Raw genomic sequence first — 14412 nt, forward strand, 5'->3', positions numbered from 1 at the left:
GGTAGATAGATTTTCAAAATTCCTACTAAAGATAGTAGAAAGCTATAAAATGGCAGATTTTACACCTAGCCTAGTATAATATGTGAATTGTATGATCAAATTTTCTGACATCCTTCATTTTCCCTTTTTTGGTCTAATTTGGCCCTAACAGGATAAAATTATTAAATTATTATTAAAGCCTAAGATTTGAAATCTTCTTAGAATTATTAAAATTTTGGGGGAGTATGGCAGATGAATATATATATATATATGTATGTATTATGCCAAAATCTTACTTTATTTCACTTTCTGTACTTCATGTGCACATAGGACTTGCTAAGATGCAATATTTCTAATACTAATAGCTGGTGAGTGGCCAGGTTGGCTGAAGTGGACCAAGCAGTGGAGTCACCTGATCACCTTGACCCTGGTCTGCCTGAGAGTACCTCACAGTTGAAACATCAACATCAATGTGTAAGAATCATAAAAATGGATTATAAATTAGAAGGTGTTAGTGAGAAAAAAAAGTATAAATAAAATAAAAATGACCAGATTAGTAAAGAGAAAGAAACACTTCTCATTGCAGACGATCGTAGTTTACCTAGAGCTATTTGAGAATAGGCTTTCTGTCATGCTTTGCTCTTATTTTATAAAGTCTGTTTTGTGTGTAGTCTTATATCCATAATTTGTTCATAGATGGAATGCACAGGACAAAATTCCCCTCTGGGGAACCACACTGCACTGGTGGAATTCATCCTGATTGGGTTTTCTGATCTTCCGAACCTTCAAGGATTTCTTATTGGTGTATTTCTGATAATTTATATCATTATTCTTATGGGAAATAGCCTCATTATCATGATAACTAAGATTGACCTCACTCTCCAGACCCCCATGTATTTTTTCCTTGGGAATTTTTCCTTTTTGGAAATATGTTATGTGTCAGTTACTGTCCCCAGAGTGTTAGCAGATCTCTGTAGACAATATGGAAATATTTCACTGCTAGCCTGTGCTATTCAAATGTATTTCTTTCTGATCTTGGCAGATACTGAGTGCTTTATTCTCACTGCCATGGCTTATGACAGGTATGTTGCCATTTGCAACCCATTACTCTACCCTGTTATCATGAACAATAAGCTATGTGTTCAACTGGCAGTTGCCTGTTGGACCACTGCAATTCCAATACATACAATGTTCATCTCTGTGCTATTCTCCTCAACCTTTTGTGGATGTAACCAGTTGAATCACTTTTTCTGTGATGTTCCTCCAGTTGTCCAGCTTGTTTGTGGGGACACTTTCATGATTGAGATGCTGATTTATGTGATTGCTACTATTGTTGTCACTCTGCCTTTTGTGTTGATACTTGTATCTTATGGGAAAATAATCTCCACCATCATGAAGCTGCCATCAGCAACAGGGAGAGCCAAAGCCTTCTCGACTTGTTCTTCCCATCTCATGGTTGTGACTTTGTTCTTTGGATCAGGCATCATTGTGTATTTCAGACCTAAATCCACTCACTCATCAGGAATGGACAAATTCTTTTCTCTTTTTTATACTATATTGACACCTGTTTTTAACCCCATTATCTATTGTCTGAGAAATAAAGATGTTAATGTGGCATTGGCAAAATTCCTACAGAAATGGATTGTGCTGTGACTCTAATATATAGATTTTAAAACAGTGTCTTAATTATCACAACTACCACTTAATTATCTTCAATTTTTCTAAGAATCTGAATTATTCTGGGTGAGTGTTTTCACATTTTTATCTTACATAAAATAAACTCAGCTGTAATTTCTAAGTCAAATATATTTTAAGTCAAATATATTCAATTAAAAGTGTAATAATATTGTTAATAACACATAGGAGTCATTTAAGCTTGTTGTTGGTGTTAAATTTTAAAGTTTTGGACTATTATTTTCTTTTTCTTTTCACAATAATTATTTGTCATGCATCTCCAGACCCAGTATTTTTTTGTGGGGAAAAAAAAAGGACATTTAATTACATTTGATGGAAAGGATGAGAAAATAGCACTGGTTTGACCATTGATGTATTTTCTTTTTCTGCTCATTATTTGCATTATAATCATGTGACATGACTCTCTGGGCCTGATAACTTACCTGCAGAACCTGATCTAACCAGGTGCTTCTCTCATTGTGCCCTTAAGCCAGCCTTTGATTGTGTGCAGGTCATCCCCACACTTCCTCACCTGTCCGAGACAGTTATGGAAAATGAAAGGGCCCATTTTCCCATGATGTTAAAAGGAAAATATGAAATTTGCAAATATGTCTAAAGGAAAACTAATATAACTGTTAATTGAAATTTCTCTACAATATAAAGACAAGAAGTTAAACATAGACTGCAATTTGCAGCAGGAATCCAGAGTATTTGACTACTGGATGAATTACAAATGGCTGTTTAGAAGCAAGGTGATCCATTAGATGTTTGTTTCATAATTGATTCTAACAAAGGTCAGTGGTGTTGGATTTGAAACACAAAAGAAAAAAAAAAAGATTTCTGAACATCACAAAACTGGACTGATTTTCAACTTAATTTGGCAATGAAAATTCTATTTTCCTAAAAATTTGTATGTGTTGTTTCTGTTTTTTTTTCCCAAGAAAAACATTGAAATTCTTCCCTCTTATTATTCAAGCTATCAATTCTATTCTCGGCATTTAATCTGAAAACGTTTGTTTCCACCTCCCTCACATGGATTCTGATATAACTAATTAATCAGTTATAGAAAGGACCCATTTTGCAGGCAGTAAAATATGTATATAAAAATTATTTGTTTAAGTAAGAAAATCTTATTGTGCTTTTGCAGGGAATGATAAAATTAATATGCATAGAACATTTCATAATTTGGAGTATGAAAAGCTGACATTGATTGGAACAAATTTAAATGGAACCAGGCTGCCTAGCTTACAAAACACACACACACACACACACACACACACATTAGCTATATTAACAATGAAAATGATCTTTAGCTTAAGCTCAAGGTAAATCGCATGACCACCACTTACAGTATAATAATCCACTGTGTAAACACTACTTGAAGTGTGACCCTGGCCTTATCATCACCTTCATATATTATTGCAATCATCTCCCAAGTGACCTTTCTGCTATGCTCTTGTCCATTGTGCTCTTATTTCATACTGCCTTTCTCTGACATCTTCTTTCTAACAATGGAAAAAATACACATATTATATGCTCTTAGTGATTTAATTTGGGGAAAGTAAGTAACACAAATGCAATTATTGAGTTTCTAAATTATTGAACCCTAGAATGTTCTGTGTAGATGACATAATGTATGTTTGCAATTAACAACTCAAATGAGTCAGAGCTGAGTGTTTATAAAAAGGAAAGAACGCCAAAATGGAAGAAAAAGCTAAAATCCCATATAATAAGGAAAAAGGGGAAATTATACTGGAGGGATATGAGAATGTCACACTTGAAATATTTAACTTTTTTTGCAGAAATAACAGGTCACTTTCCATCCAATATAAGAGGCAGGCTCAGTCTCAGGGGTGAACAGGAGTCTAACATCAAACATTGTGACCAGCCTACAGGGGGCAGTTATAGTTAGATATTTACTGATTATTAATTAGTAGAAAATTTTGAATGAATGAATTAACAATAAAATTCACTCTACCTTATCTCTCCTATCACTTTAAACCCACATAATGTCATTTTCATGTTCATACTTTCTCAATGTATAAAACTCAAAATGCAGTGTCCTACATCTCCTTGTCCAGATTCGTTTTTCTTTTTTATATAAATCCCTGTAACTAATGATAAATAATAATCTTGTATAATCAGAAGATCATAACAACATTCTGGATGAAATATGAACTCTAGAGACTATGCAAGTTACATTTTTTGAAGTAAAGTGATTTAATAATTTGAAATTTAGTATCCTCAGTTTCTATACATAGATATAGCCCAACATGAAGACTGGGAATGTCTTCTATACCTTCTCCCAATGGAGACTTGCTCTATTCCCCAGAGATGAGAGGATGGGGAGCCAGGGACAGAGGAGTGGTCAGGGAGCTAATGCTTCTCAAGCCTTATTCCCCACAGAGAAAGAACCTTCCAAACATCATTAATCTACCCTGAGACAGCCTTGGTTACCACCTGATGAACAGATCATTGAGTTTAAAAATGCAATAAGAATTGAAGCACAAAGTCCCCATTGTGATTAAGACACCATTTCCTATGAAGCTATCCTGTTGATTTAAGTAAAACATGAATCCAAGGAAGAAATACTATAGTTGATTTGTTATTTTGTAACTAAAACCACAAGTTTATGTGACATAACACTTTATTCTATATAAAAGAGCAGCTCAGCAATTTCTCAACAATATGAAAAAGGTGAGCAGCAATTATTTTACCTTGTTTATTATAGTGTATTTTTTAATCTCAATAATCAATAGTCATTGAAAATACAATTTCCATTGCCAATCAATTTCATTTGTCAGAATCACCTTCTGAGCATGAAACATATACTGTAAGTAATCAGCCTTTCATTTTTAAAACAGTAAACAATATATAAAATGGAGATGATACCAACTTGCTGTTGTGAAGAGTTTTATATAACTGAATTTTACTCATATTTTTCAGAATATTGCATTTGAAATCATTTTTCATTGAATGCTTTATGACAACCACTGAGTTGAGATTGAGAATGCGGAGTCTGCATTGTGCTGCTGAGTTTGAAGCCACCAGGGTCAGATAATAGCATCCTGACACTGGGCAGGTTATTTAAGCTCTCTGTGCATCTGTGTTATCTAAACTCTCTATGCAAAACGTGAATACTACCAGTGCCTACAGAATTCAAAATGCATTAATGAGGAAAGACAGGTAAAGCATTAACAGCACAGTTATACTAAATGTTCAAAAAATGTTACTATTAATAAAAAAAAAACCTTCAAATAACCAGGCCTGTCTACATTTCACAGCTATGCCAGTTCCTGTTAAGACAGAAAATTGTTGAAGGGAAATTCACCTCCCATTTTAAAACTGCCAAAGTTCCTCTGATATTTGATGGAGAAAGTAGATAAATTTTAGAAAAGAAAATAAATAATGTAATCTTGGGATATGCTTTCATATATTAAATGAGAATTTTAGGTTTGGTAACAACTGGAAAAAGGTTAGCGGGTGGGCGGGAGGGTTTATCATTTTTGAAAGTTAATTTATCTAACATTTCAGTATATTCATGATCATTAAACTCATCCTCTGACTGGGAAAGGGATTCCTTTGATACGGGAGCAGAGGCTTGAGTAGATCATTATTGTTTTTAGGATTATCCTGAACTTCATCCTGTTGGCCTTCCCACAATTCTGCCTCAGTGGCATCAACCAACAAATCTCTAATTTGTACCCACAAGGACAGAGACTGTCTCGGAACCTGAGATGGTCCATGAAGGGCATAAAACTCTTTCACTTCTTTTCCTACTTTCTTCCAAGTTTCCAGTGACAAACTACCTTTTTCTGGAAACCACGGGCATACCCGTAATATAAATTTATAAAGTTGCAGTAGAGCTTTCTTATTTATTTTAATACCTTGTGTTTCAATCATGTTTTTTAATATAGATAGAAAAAGATTTTTGTTTTGGGTCTGTAATTGACCCATGGTCTCGTGGTGCTTTTGTTCACTCAAGCAAAGATTTCTTTCAACTGTGCTGTCCGGCCCGTGTCCCTCGCGGGACCTTGCGGAGGTGTCTTAGCTAAGGTCTGTCCGTATAAGTCCCGGACCAGGCTACTCCGAAGAGCAGATGGCCGTTATGCCATATGACATTCCTCCACGGGAATCGCGGGTGCAGCCCACTCAGACTCCGTAGCCACGAGGCCGTGGAGCCGTATTTATACACTCTCACACACACACAGCACCACGAGCATTCACTCTTAGAAAAACTTCTCACTATCTTGAACTGATCACCCTTTATCAGCGAGCTCTGGACGCTCCAGTGAGGATCCTATCCCTGACTGTTTAAAAGAGGGTATTTTAAGGGAATCACATTCACACTCACCCACAAGAAGGGAGATAGCTTACCCAACACGATCTCTTCGTTACTCACCTCTTCTTTGGGTGGAAGACTCAATGAAATGAAATGAAATGTCGGGGCCCCACGTTGGGCGCCACCTGCCACGGACCAGCACAGCAGTAGACGATGAGGCCACCTCAGGGTTGAGAGAAGCGTGCAGGGTGGTCAGGGCATCGGTGAAAGAAATGACAAACAGACACACTTCAAGAGTGAAAATCTGAGTGTAATTTTCTTTGAGTTTGTGACCAGTATATATATGTTTTCCAAAAGCACAGGAATGAATATCAAAGAAATTAGCTTGCTCATGGGCTCAGTCTATCACCATCAGGGAGGTGATCTACATAACAAACAATGACCATTATAGAAGAAGGAAGTTTAGAAAGACAGATAAGGGATTAAAGTTTGTAGTTCTAGAAAGAACGGGATAAGATTTTTAGCATTCTTGTAGTGGTTCTTGGTGGTCCTTATCTTTTGATAAGCTTCTGCCTTTTCAGGGAACTTCCGCTGAACTTCCTCTGCTTCAGGCTGTTCTCCCCCTGCGCGCTGGTTGCCCAGCCAGATCTAGGGACCATGGCGAAAGCCATTCCTAAAGATCACTGCGGGGGGGAGGTGCAGCAGGTAGGGTTTTGCTGTTCTTCCCCTGCGCGCTGGTTGCCCAGCCGGACCTAGGGCCGGTTAGCCCTAAAGGTCACTGCAGGGGGAGGTGCAGCAAGTTACATTTTATTTCTGTTTCTGTAATATGTGTAATACTCTCATATGCTCAAAATCCAAGAAACTGGTATAGATGTGAGTAAAACTAAACGTAAAAGCCCAGTAAGTTAGGAGTGTTTCCTCCAGGTGTTGGTGCTGGTTTGTGTCACCGAACACAGAACTTCAATATCTTTAAGTATCCCTGCCAAATTACTACCTACGCATTCTGATCTCTGCTAGACTTTTAAACATCTACTCCATGATTGGTTAAAAGATTGGCAAACTTTAAGATAAAATGGATAGGATATAAGTTAAAATAATAATGAGAAATGCAATAAGTATGATAACGATCATATAACAGTGCTGAGTAGAAGTAAAACTGCATTTTTTAAACCAGCCTGTTTAGATTATGCTTCTTACCTCTCAAAATAACTGCCTAAATTACATGTTTTTGTCACTGTGTATGTTGTCAGCAATAAAAAAAAAATCAAGCTCTGATAATTAGAATAAGGGCATAATGCCAAACTATATCTAATTTTCATTTAGGTAGCTCAATATCAAAGATTCAGTCAGTGAGGTCCTTAGCTACCAAGGGTATGATTGTGGAGTCAGTAAAAAATTATTTTCCATTACCCATCAGCAGGTGTTTATAAACCATTCACCTTGGAATATGAACATTTGTGTTCTAGGATTGAATGATGATATGAGGTCTGTTTTTTGTAAGTAATTGTTATTCTCTTGCCTTAAAATTGAAAATAACAGTATAATTCTGGATAGGCTGATATCTGACAAAATCTCAAATTGGGTGTCTTTTCCTTAGGAACATGAAACTGCTATGAGACCAGGTAATTCCCTCCGCATAGAACTGCATTTTCTAGGATGACATCTGACTTATCCATCTGACTTTACCATCAGTCTGTCAGCTCTGTGAAGGCATAACTGAAGTAATATTATTTATAATAATGATCCTTGGCATTTGACAGACTCGTATTTATCACACACTTAATATTTATCCATAACAAAATACTGTAATAGCTACAAATATATATTGGTTGCCTGATATGTTATGAAATATTTTGGGTCATTGAAAATTCAATTCTCTTTTTATTCAGGTTTCTCTCATAAGGTATAGTTTTTGAAAGAAAAACAACAACATATTTAGGAAAGTGATATAAGTCTTTGAAGTTTGAGAAGATACAGTATGGGAAAATAACCACCAAATTGGAATTCAGAGAAAATAAAGGCACAGAGATGCAAATGGTGGCCTCCGAGAGCAGACTATGGAACCGACTCAATTTCAGGTTATAGAGCATAATATTTGAATCTAAATCATCCTAGGTCCTTGATCTCTTATGTTCAGAATTGTGAGTCATAACACAGATAAGCTATGAGGGAGCTTTTGTCTTGAGCGTGTGCTGTGAAAAACTAAAGACAGAATTTAGGATTCTTTAAACTGAGAAGGAAGGAATTTAGGATTAAAGTGAATTAAGAAATAAAAATTGGAAATTATGGATTGTTTCATTGGCTTGGATTTGTGGGCAGTAAGAGGAGTTTAGAGAAAGAAAGGGAAATTGTATTCCACAGAAATTTAAGGTGAAGATGGTCAGGGAAATGACTATAGTTCTAAACACATGACAATGTAGATTTAGTATTATATGACAATCTATGAAAAATGCCACTGTTGCATACTAATAAATACATTGGTACTGGATGGAAATAACAAAAATTAAAATCTAGGTTTCAGGCCTCCCTGGTGGTGCAGGTGTGCCACACTGTGAAGCTGTCTGCAGCCTCTGCACCACAGGTTCCATCCCGGCCGGCCGGTGAGCATCCCACATGACGAAGCAGACCTCTCCTGTCTTGCCCTCTCCTGTCTGCTCCCCTCAACAGTGTATTTCTTCAGTCTGACTGTTCTGTTCCCGGCTCTGTCTGATGAATCCTCTCACCCTCCTGTGCATCTGGCCTGTACCCCAGTTCTTGTATAAAAATAAATAAATCTTTAAAAAAAGAAAATAAAATCTAGGTTTCAGAACAGTGCAGGAATTACTGAACATAATTTGATTTAAAGATGCTTGTATTTTAGAGCTGATTAGGTTAAGTTTGCACTGCATTTAGCAGTGTTTATAAATTCAGATAAAGATATTTAAAGTGTGTATTTTACACAGCATATGTTATGTAACATATATTATGTATCATGTGTTAATATTAGATGGTAGAAAGAGATCCAAAGTTTAAGTTATAAGATTTTACACTTAGTCTGGTGTCATTTGTGTACTCTCTGATCAAATTCCCTGACATACCTTCATCTTCTTTTTCTTGTCTAATTTTTCCCTAAAAGGATAAGCTTATCTAATATCTACTGAAGTCTAAAATTTGGTATGTACTTATTTATGAAAACTGTTGGGTACAATGTAGAATTAAGGAAATATTATAACAAAATCTTACTTCACATTCTAGATTTATGGTCTCACAATGACTTACTAAGGTGCGTTATTTCTGAGACAAGTTTCTGGGGAGTGGCCAGATTGGCTGAAGTGGACCTGACAGCAGAGTCTTAGTGACCACCTTGCCCCTGGGATGCCTGAGAGTAACTCACAGGAGAAACATCAAAAGTAATGTGCAAGAATCATAAGATTCTAAAATAGAAGGTATTACTGAGGGAAAAAAAATGACCAAATTAACCAGAATTAATAACCTGAATCTTCAAATTAGAAAATATCCCAGGTTATCTAGAGCTTTTTGAGAATAGGCTCCCTGGCATGAATTGTTCTTATTTTATTGTCATCTGTTTTGTAGTGCTAGTGACACATCTGTAATTCCTAACATGAGCAGGAGGAAAAGAGTGTCTCTTTTTACATCTTGGAATTTTAGGATATTGGATTTAAAATGTATTCCCCAAAATATAAAGCAAACAAGAAAACTGGATATCTATCCTGTGCCAGTGGATTTGAAAGCAGTCATTTAATCCATTCCAGATTTAAGCTTGAACCAAAGGATTGACTTTACTTTTAATCCTTGAAAATACTGTATTTGTAGATGGACTGCACAGGACAAAATCCCCCTCTGGAGAACCACACTGCATTGGTGGAATTCATCCTGATTGGGTTTTCTGATCTTCCCAACCTTCAAGGTTTACTTTTTGGTGTATTTCTGATTCTCTACATCATTATTCTTATGGGAAATAGCCTCATTATCATGATAACTAAGGTTGATCCTTCCCTCCAGACCCCCATGTATTTCTTCCTTGGGAATTTTTCCCTTTTGGAAATATGTTATGTGTCAGTTACTGTTCCCAGATTATTAACTGATCTCTGTAGACAATATGGAAATATTTCTTTTCTGACCTGTGCTATTCAAATGTATTTCTTTCTGGTTCTGGGAGACACTGAGTGCTTTATCCTCACTGCAATGGCTTATGACAGGTATGTTGCCATTTGCAATCCATTGCTCTACCCTGTCATCATGAACAGTAGGTTCTGTATACAACTAGTACTTGTCTGCTGGACAACTGCAATTCCAATACACATAGGGTCCACGTATGTGCTCTTCACATCACCCTTCTGTGGATGTAACCAATTGAATCACTTTTTCTGTGATGCACCTCCAGTTGTTCAGCTTGTTTGTGGGGACACTTTCATGCTTGAGTTGTTGACTTATGTGATTTCTAGTCTAGCTGTTGCTGTGCCCTTTATGTTGATACTTGTATCTTACGTAAATATAATCTCCACCATTCTGAAGCTGCCATCAGCAACCGGGAGAGCCAAAGCCTTCTCGACTTGTTCTTCCCATCTCATGGTTGTGATTTTATTCTTTGGATCAGGCATCATTGTGTATTTGAGACCTAAGTCCAGCCACTCAATAGGAATGGACAAATACCTTTCCCTTTTTTATGCCATCTTGATACCAGTGTTTAACCCCATTATTTATTGTCTGAGAAACAAAGATGTTATGGTGGCATTGGGAAAATGCCTACAGAAATGGATTGTGCTGTGAAAAAAAAAATTAAAATTGTTTATTATTTATCACAATTTCCATTTGGTTTTTCTTCCATTTTGTTAAGAATCTTGAATTACTCTGAGTGAGTGTTTTCATATTTTTATCTCTCATAAAATAAATTCAGCCTTTTTTATTAAGTCAAATAAAACCACAATTCAATTCAAGTTATAGAAATATCTTTCAAAACACACTGGAATTTAATGTTTGTTGCTGATTCAGTTGTTTTCAAGATTATAGAATATTAGCTCCTTTTTATGTCACACAAAGTATTTCTATACATATATATCCAGAAAAAAAATATTGTCTGATAAATGAGACAATTAATTTAATTTGTGGACTGATAGGATGAATACTAAATGATTAACTATTGATTTTTATCTGCTTCTGCTCAATGTTCCCATTAGATTCATAGAAAGTGAAGGCAAGAAAAGAAGGCTTGGTGACAAACAACATTTTTTTGTAGCTAATTTATTAAAGAAGGTGTAGAATTATTGAGTCTCTAAATCATTGAGCTCCAGAATGGTCTGTGTAAATGATGCCAATTTGGAGCTAAATGTTTTCAATTAAAATGATAAATGAGTAAGTGATGAAGCATTTATAAAGTGGAAACAATGTCAAAATGGAAGAAAAGTTAAAATATCATACACTAGTGACCTCCCTGGTGGCATAGGGGTTAAGTCTCAGTGCTACCACTGAAAAGGCCCAAGTTCAATCCTCAGTCAGGGAGCTAACCCACATATGGCACAGCAGACCTCTCCTGTTTTGCTTGCTGCTCCCCTCAGCAGTGTATTTCAGTAGAGCTGCTTGTTTTGCTCCCCATTCTGTCTCAGGTGAATTCTTTCAAATCTCCCTCTGGCCTACACCCAGGTCTACACAAAAATAAATAAATAAATAAATAAAATATTTTATTAAAGTTTCATACAATAAGGGTCAAAAATTATATAGGAGAAATATGAGAATGCCACACTTGAAATATTTAACTTTTTTGGTAGGAATAATAGGTCACTTTCTTTTACATTGTGGTATACCTACTCAGCCTAAAAGAAGAACAGGAGTCTAACATCAAACATTGTGAACAGCCAACAAGGGAAAGTTTTTGTCTTCTGAAAAACAGAGAACAATTTTTCAGTTAGATATTTATTGATGAATATTAAAGAAAATAAATTGGATGCATGAATTCACAACAAAATTCACTTTATTTTCTTTCTTAATACTCGTAAAACCCACATGGGTCATTTTTACATTCATACCTTCTCAGTATATAAAACTGAAGACTAAGTGTACTTTATCCTCTTGTTGAAATTCATTTTTCTTTCTTATATACATCCCTGTACTAATGAAAAATACTATCCTGATATGAGCAGAGTCCATAACAACAGGATGATGCATGAGCTCTGGAGGCTATACAAATTACACTTTTTGGGGTAAAGAAATGGTGTCTTAATAATTTGAAATGTAGTATCCTCATATTTCATTCATAGTTTTAGTACAATGTTAAGTGTGTAAACATCTTCTATAGCTTCTCCCAAAGGAAACTTGCTCTACTCCCCAGAGATGAAAGAATGGGAGCCAGGGACAGAGGAATGGACATGGGGTTCATACTCCTCAACTTATATTCCCAGTGAGAGAAATTTCCAGGCATTGCTAACCCAACAAGGGACAGCCTTGGTTATTTCGTAGTTAACACCTGATGAACAGATTAGTAGTTTAAAAATGAGGCAAATCTTGGAACACAAAGTTCCCACTGTGAATGAGACCTGATATCTTTAAAGGTGTCCTTTTGATTTAAGTAAACTCTGAGCTTAAGGAAGAAAAATGATAGTTGAATTTATTACTTTATAATTAAAGCCACATGTTTATGTGTCATCACACCTTATTCTAAACAAAAGAGCACATCAGTGATTTCTCCACAATATGAAAAAGGTAGGCAAAGATTATTTTACCCTGCTTATTTTATTAGTGTTTTTTAATCTCGTTCATTAAAAGTCACTGAAAATACACTTTCCTTTTTTAATTTTTTTATGTATGTCATCTGCTAAACCTGAAATATATACAGTAACCACATTTAATCAACCGTTCATTTTTTCAGCAGTGTGGAAGATATAAATTGGAGTTGAAGTCAACTGCTATTTTGAAGTTTATGTAACTTATTTTCACTGTTATTTCTCAGAATTTTGCATTCAAGAATCTCTTTTCATTGAATCTTTATGAAAACCATTGAGTTTTTATTAAGAATGTGGAGTCTGGAGCCTCCCCGGTGGCGCAGCAGTTGAGCACTGGGTTGCCAAGCTGCCCGCAGCCTCTGTATCGCCGGTTCTATCCCCGGCTGCCCCCCCCCCCACCGCCACAGGAGGAGGGTCCCACATGGCGCGCAGACCTCTCCTGCCCCCCGCTTCCCCCCTCAGCAGTGTACTTCGGTCCTTCTGCCTGCTCTGCTCCCCGCTCTGGCTCTGGTGAATTCTCTCACCCTCCTGTGCTTCTGACTGTACCCAGTGCTTGTATAAATAAATAAATAATCTAAAAAAAAATTTAAATTAAAAAATAAAATAAAATATTAAAAAAAAAAAGAATGTGGAGTCTGATCACACTGGTGAGTTTGAAGTCACCTGGATCAGACACCAGCTTCCTGACACTGGGCAGGTTATTTACATCTCTGTGCATTGGGTTCTTATGCATCATGTGAATAATGAGTTCCTATAGAATTCAAAATGCCTTAATGAGGGAATGCAGGTAAAGTATTAACAGAAAGGTCATCATATAATCAATGTTCAAAATGTATTAATAATAAAAAAAAATCAAATAACTAGACCTCTCTATATATCACAGCTATGCCAGTTCCTATTAAGACAAAATTGTTGAAGGGAAATCCATTACCCATTTTAAAATTGCCAAAGTTACTCTGTATTTAATGGAGAAAGTGGATTAATTTTAGAAAAGAAAATAATTAAAAAATGTTAATTTGGGAGCCTTTCTGGTGGCACAAAGGGTTAAGACACAACCTATGAAGCTATCTGCAGCCACTGCAGCATGATTTTCATCCCCGGCCAGGAAGCTACCCCCATGGCACAGTCGACCTCGCCAGACTAGCCCACTGCTCCCCTCAGCAGTGTACTTCAGTTAATCTGCCTATTCTGTTTCCACTCTGTCTCTGGTGAATCCTCTCACCCCCCACACCTCTGGCCTGAACCCCAGTTCTTTTATGCATAAATAAATAAATCTTTAAGAAAAAGAAGTAATTGTCACTAAAATGAAAAGATATCCCACCAAATGGGAGAAAATATTTGCATATCATACATCCAGCAAAGAGCTAATATCCAAGATTTACAACTTGAATACATACAACTCTATTAAAATAACACAGAGAACCCAGTTAAAAAAAAAAATTGAAGAAGAACTAAATAGGCACTTCTCCAATGAAGACACAGAGAACAGGCACATGAAAAAATGTTCAACATCACTATTGTCAGGGAAGTGCAACTCAAAACCACATTGAGATACCACCTCCCTCTTGTGAGAATGGTCCACATCAAAAACAAAGAAAAAAAAAAAACAGGCAGCAGTCCCTCTGCCCACCTGTGACTCTGCGGATGCTTCCTTTCACCAACTCTCTCCCTCTGCAGGGCAGTAGCCTTCCTGCCAGCCGGTGACCTGTACCACCCTGGGGGCTTCTCCTCACTGATGTCCCTCAGCAGAGGCAGCTCTCC

The 14412-nt window shown here is 36.4% G+C and overlaps 2 protein-coding genes across 2 annotated transcripts; both read left to right on the forward strand.

Annotated features, from left to right (window-relative positions):
- Positions 1-675: 675 nt before the first annotated feature.
- On the forward strand, positions 676-1632 carry LOC311170469 (olfactory receptor 10AG1-like; the record flags this gene model as incomplete). Its single annotated transcript, XM_084232877.1, has 1 exon — positions 676-1632. The coding sequence occupies one exon, from the start codon at positions 676-678 to the stop codon at positions 1630-1632; it is 957 nt and encodes a 318-aa protein (XP_084089003.1).
- An 8116-nt stretch (positions 1633-9748) lies between these two features.
- Positions 9749-10705, forward strand: LOC311170477 (olfactory receptor 10AG1-like; the record flags this gene model as incomplete). The annotated part of the gene is made up of 1 exon (XM_084232887.1): positions 9749-10705. The coding sequence occupies one exon, from the start codon at positions 9749-9751 to the stop codon at positions 10703-10705; it is 957 nt and encodes a 318-aa protein (XP_084089013.1).
- Between the last annotated feature and the right edge of the window lie 3707 nt (positions 10706-14412).

This window comes from Talpa europaea, assembly GCF_964194135.1.
Source record: "Talpa europaea genome assembly, chromosome: 1".
Lineage (NCBI taxonomy): Eukaryota > Metazoa > Chordata > Mammalia > Eulipotyphla > Talpidae > Talpa > Talpa europaea.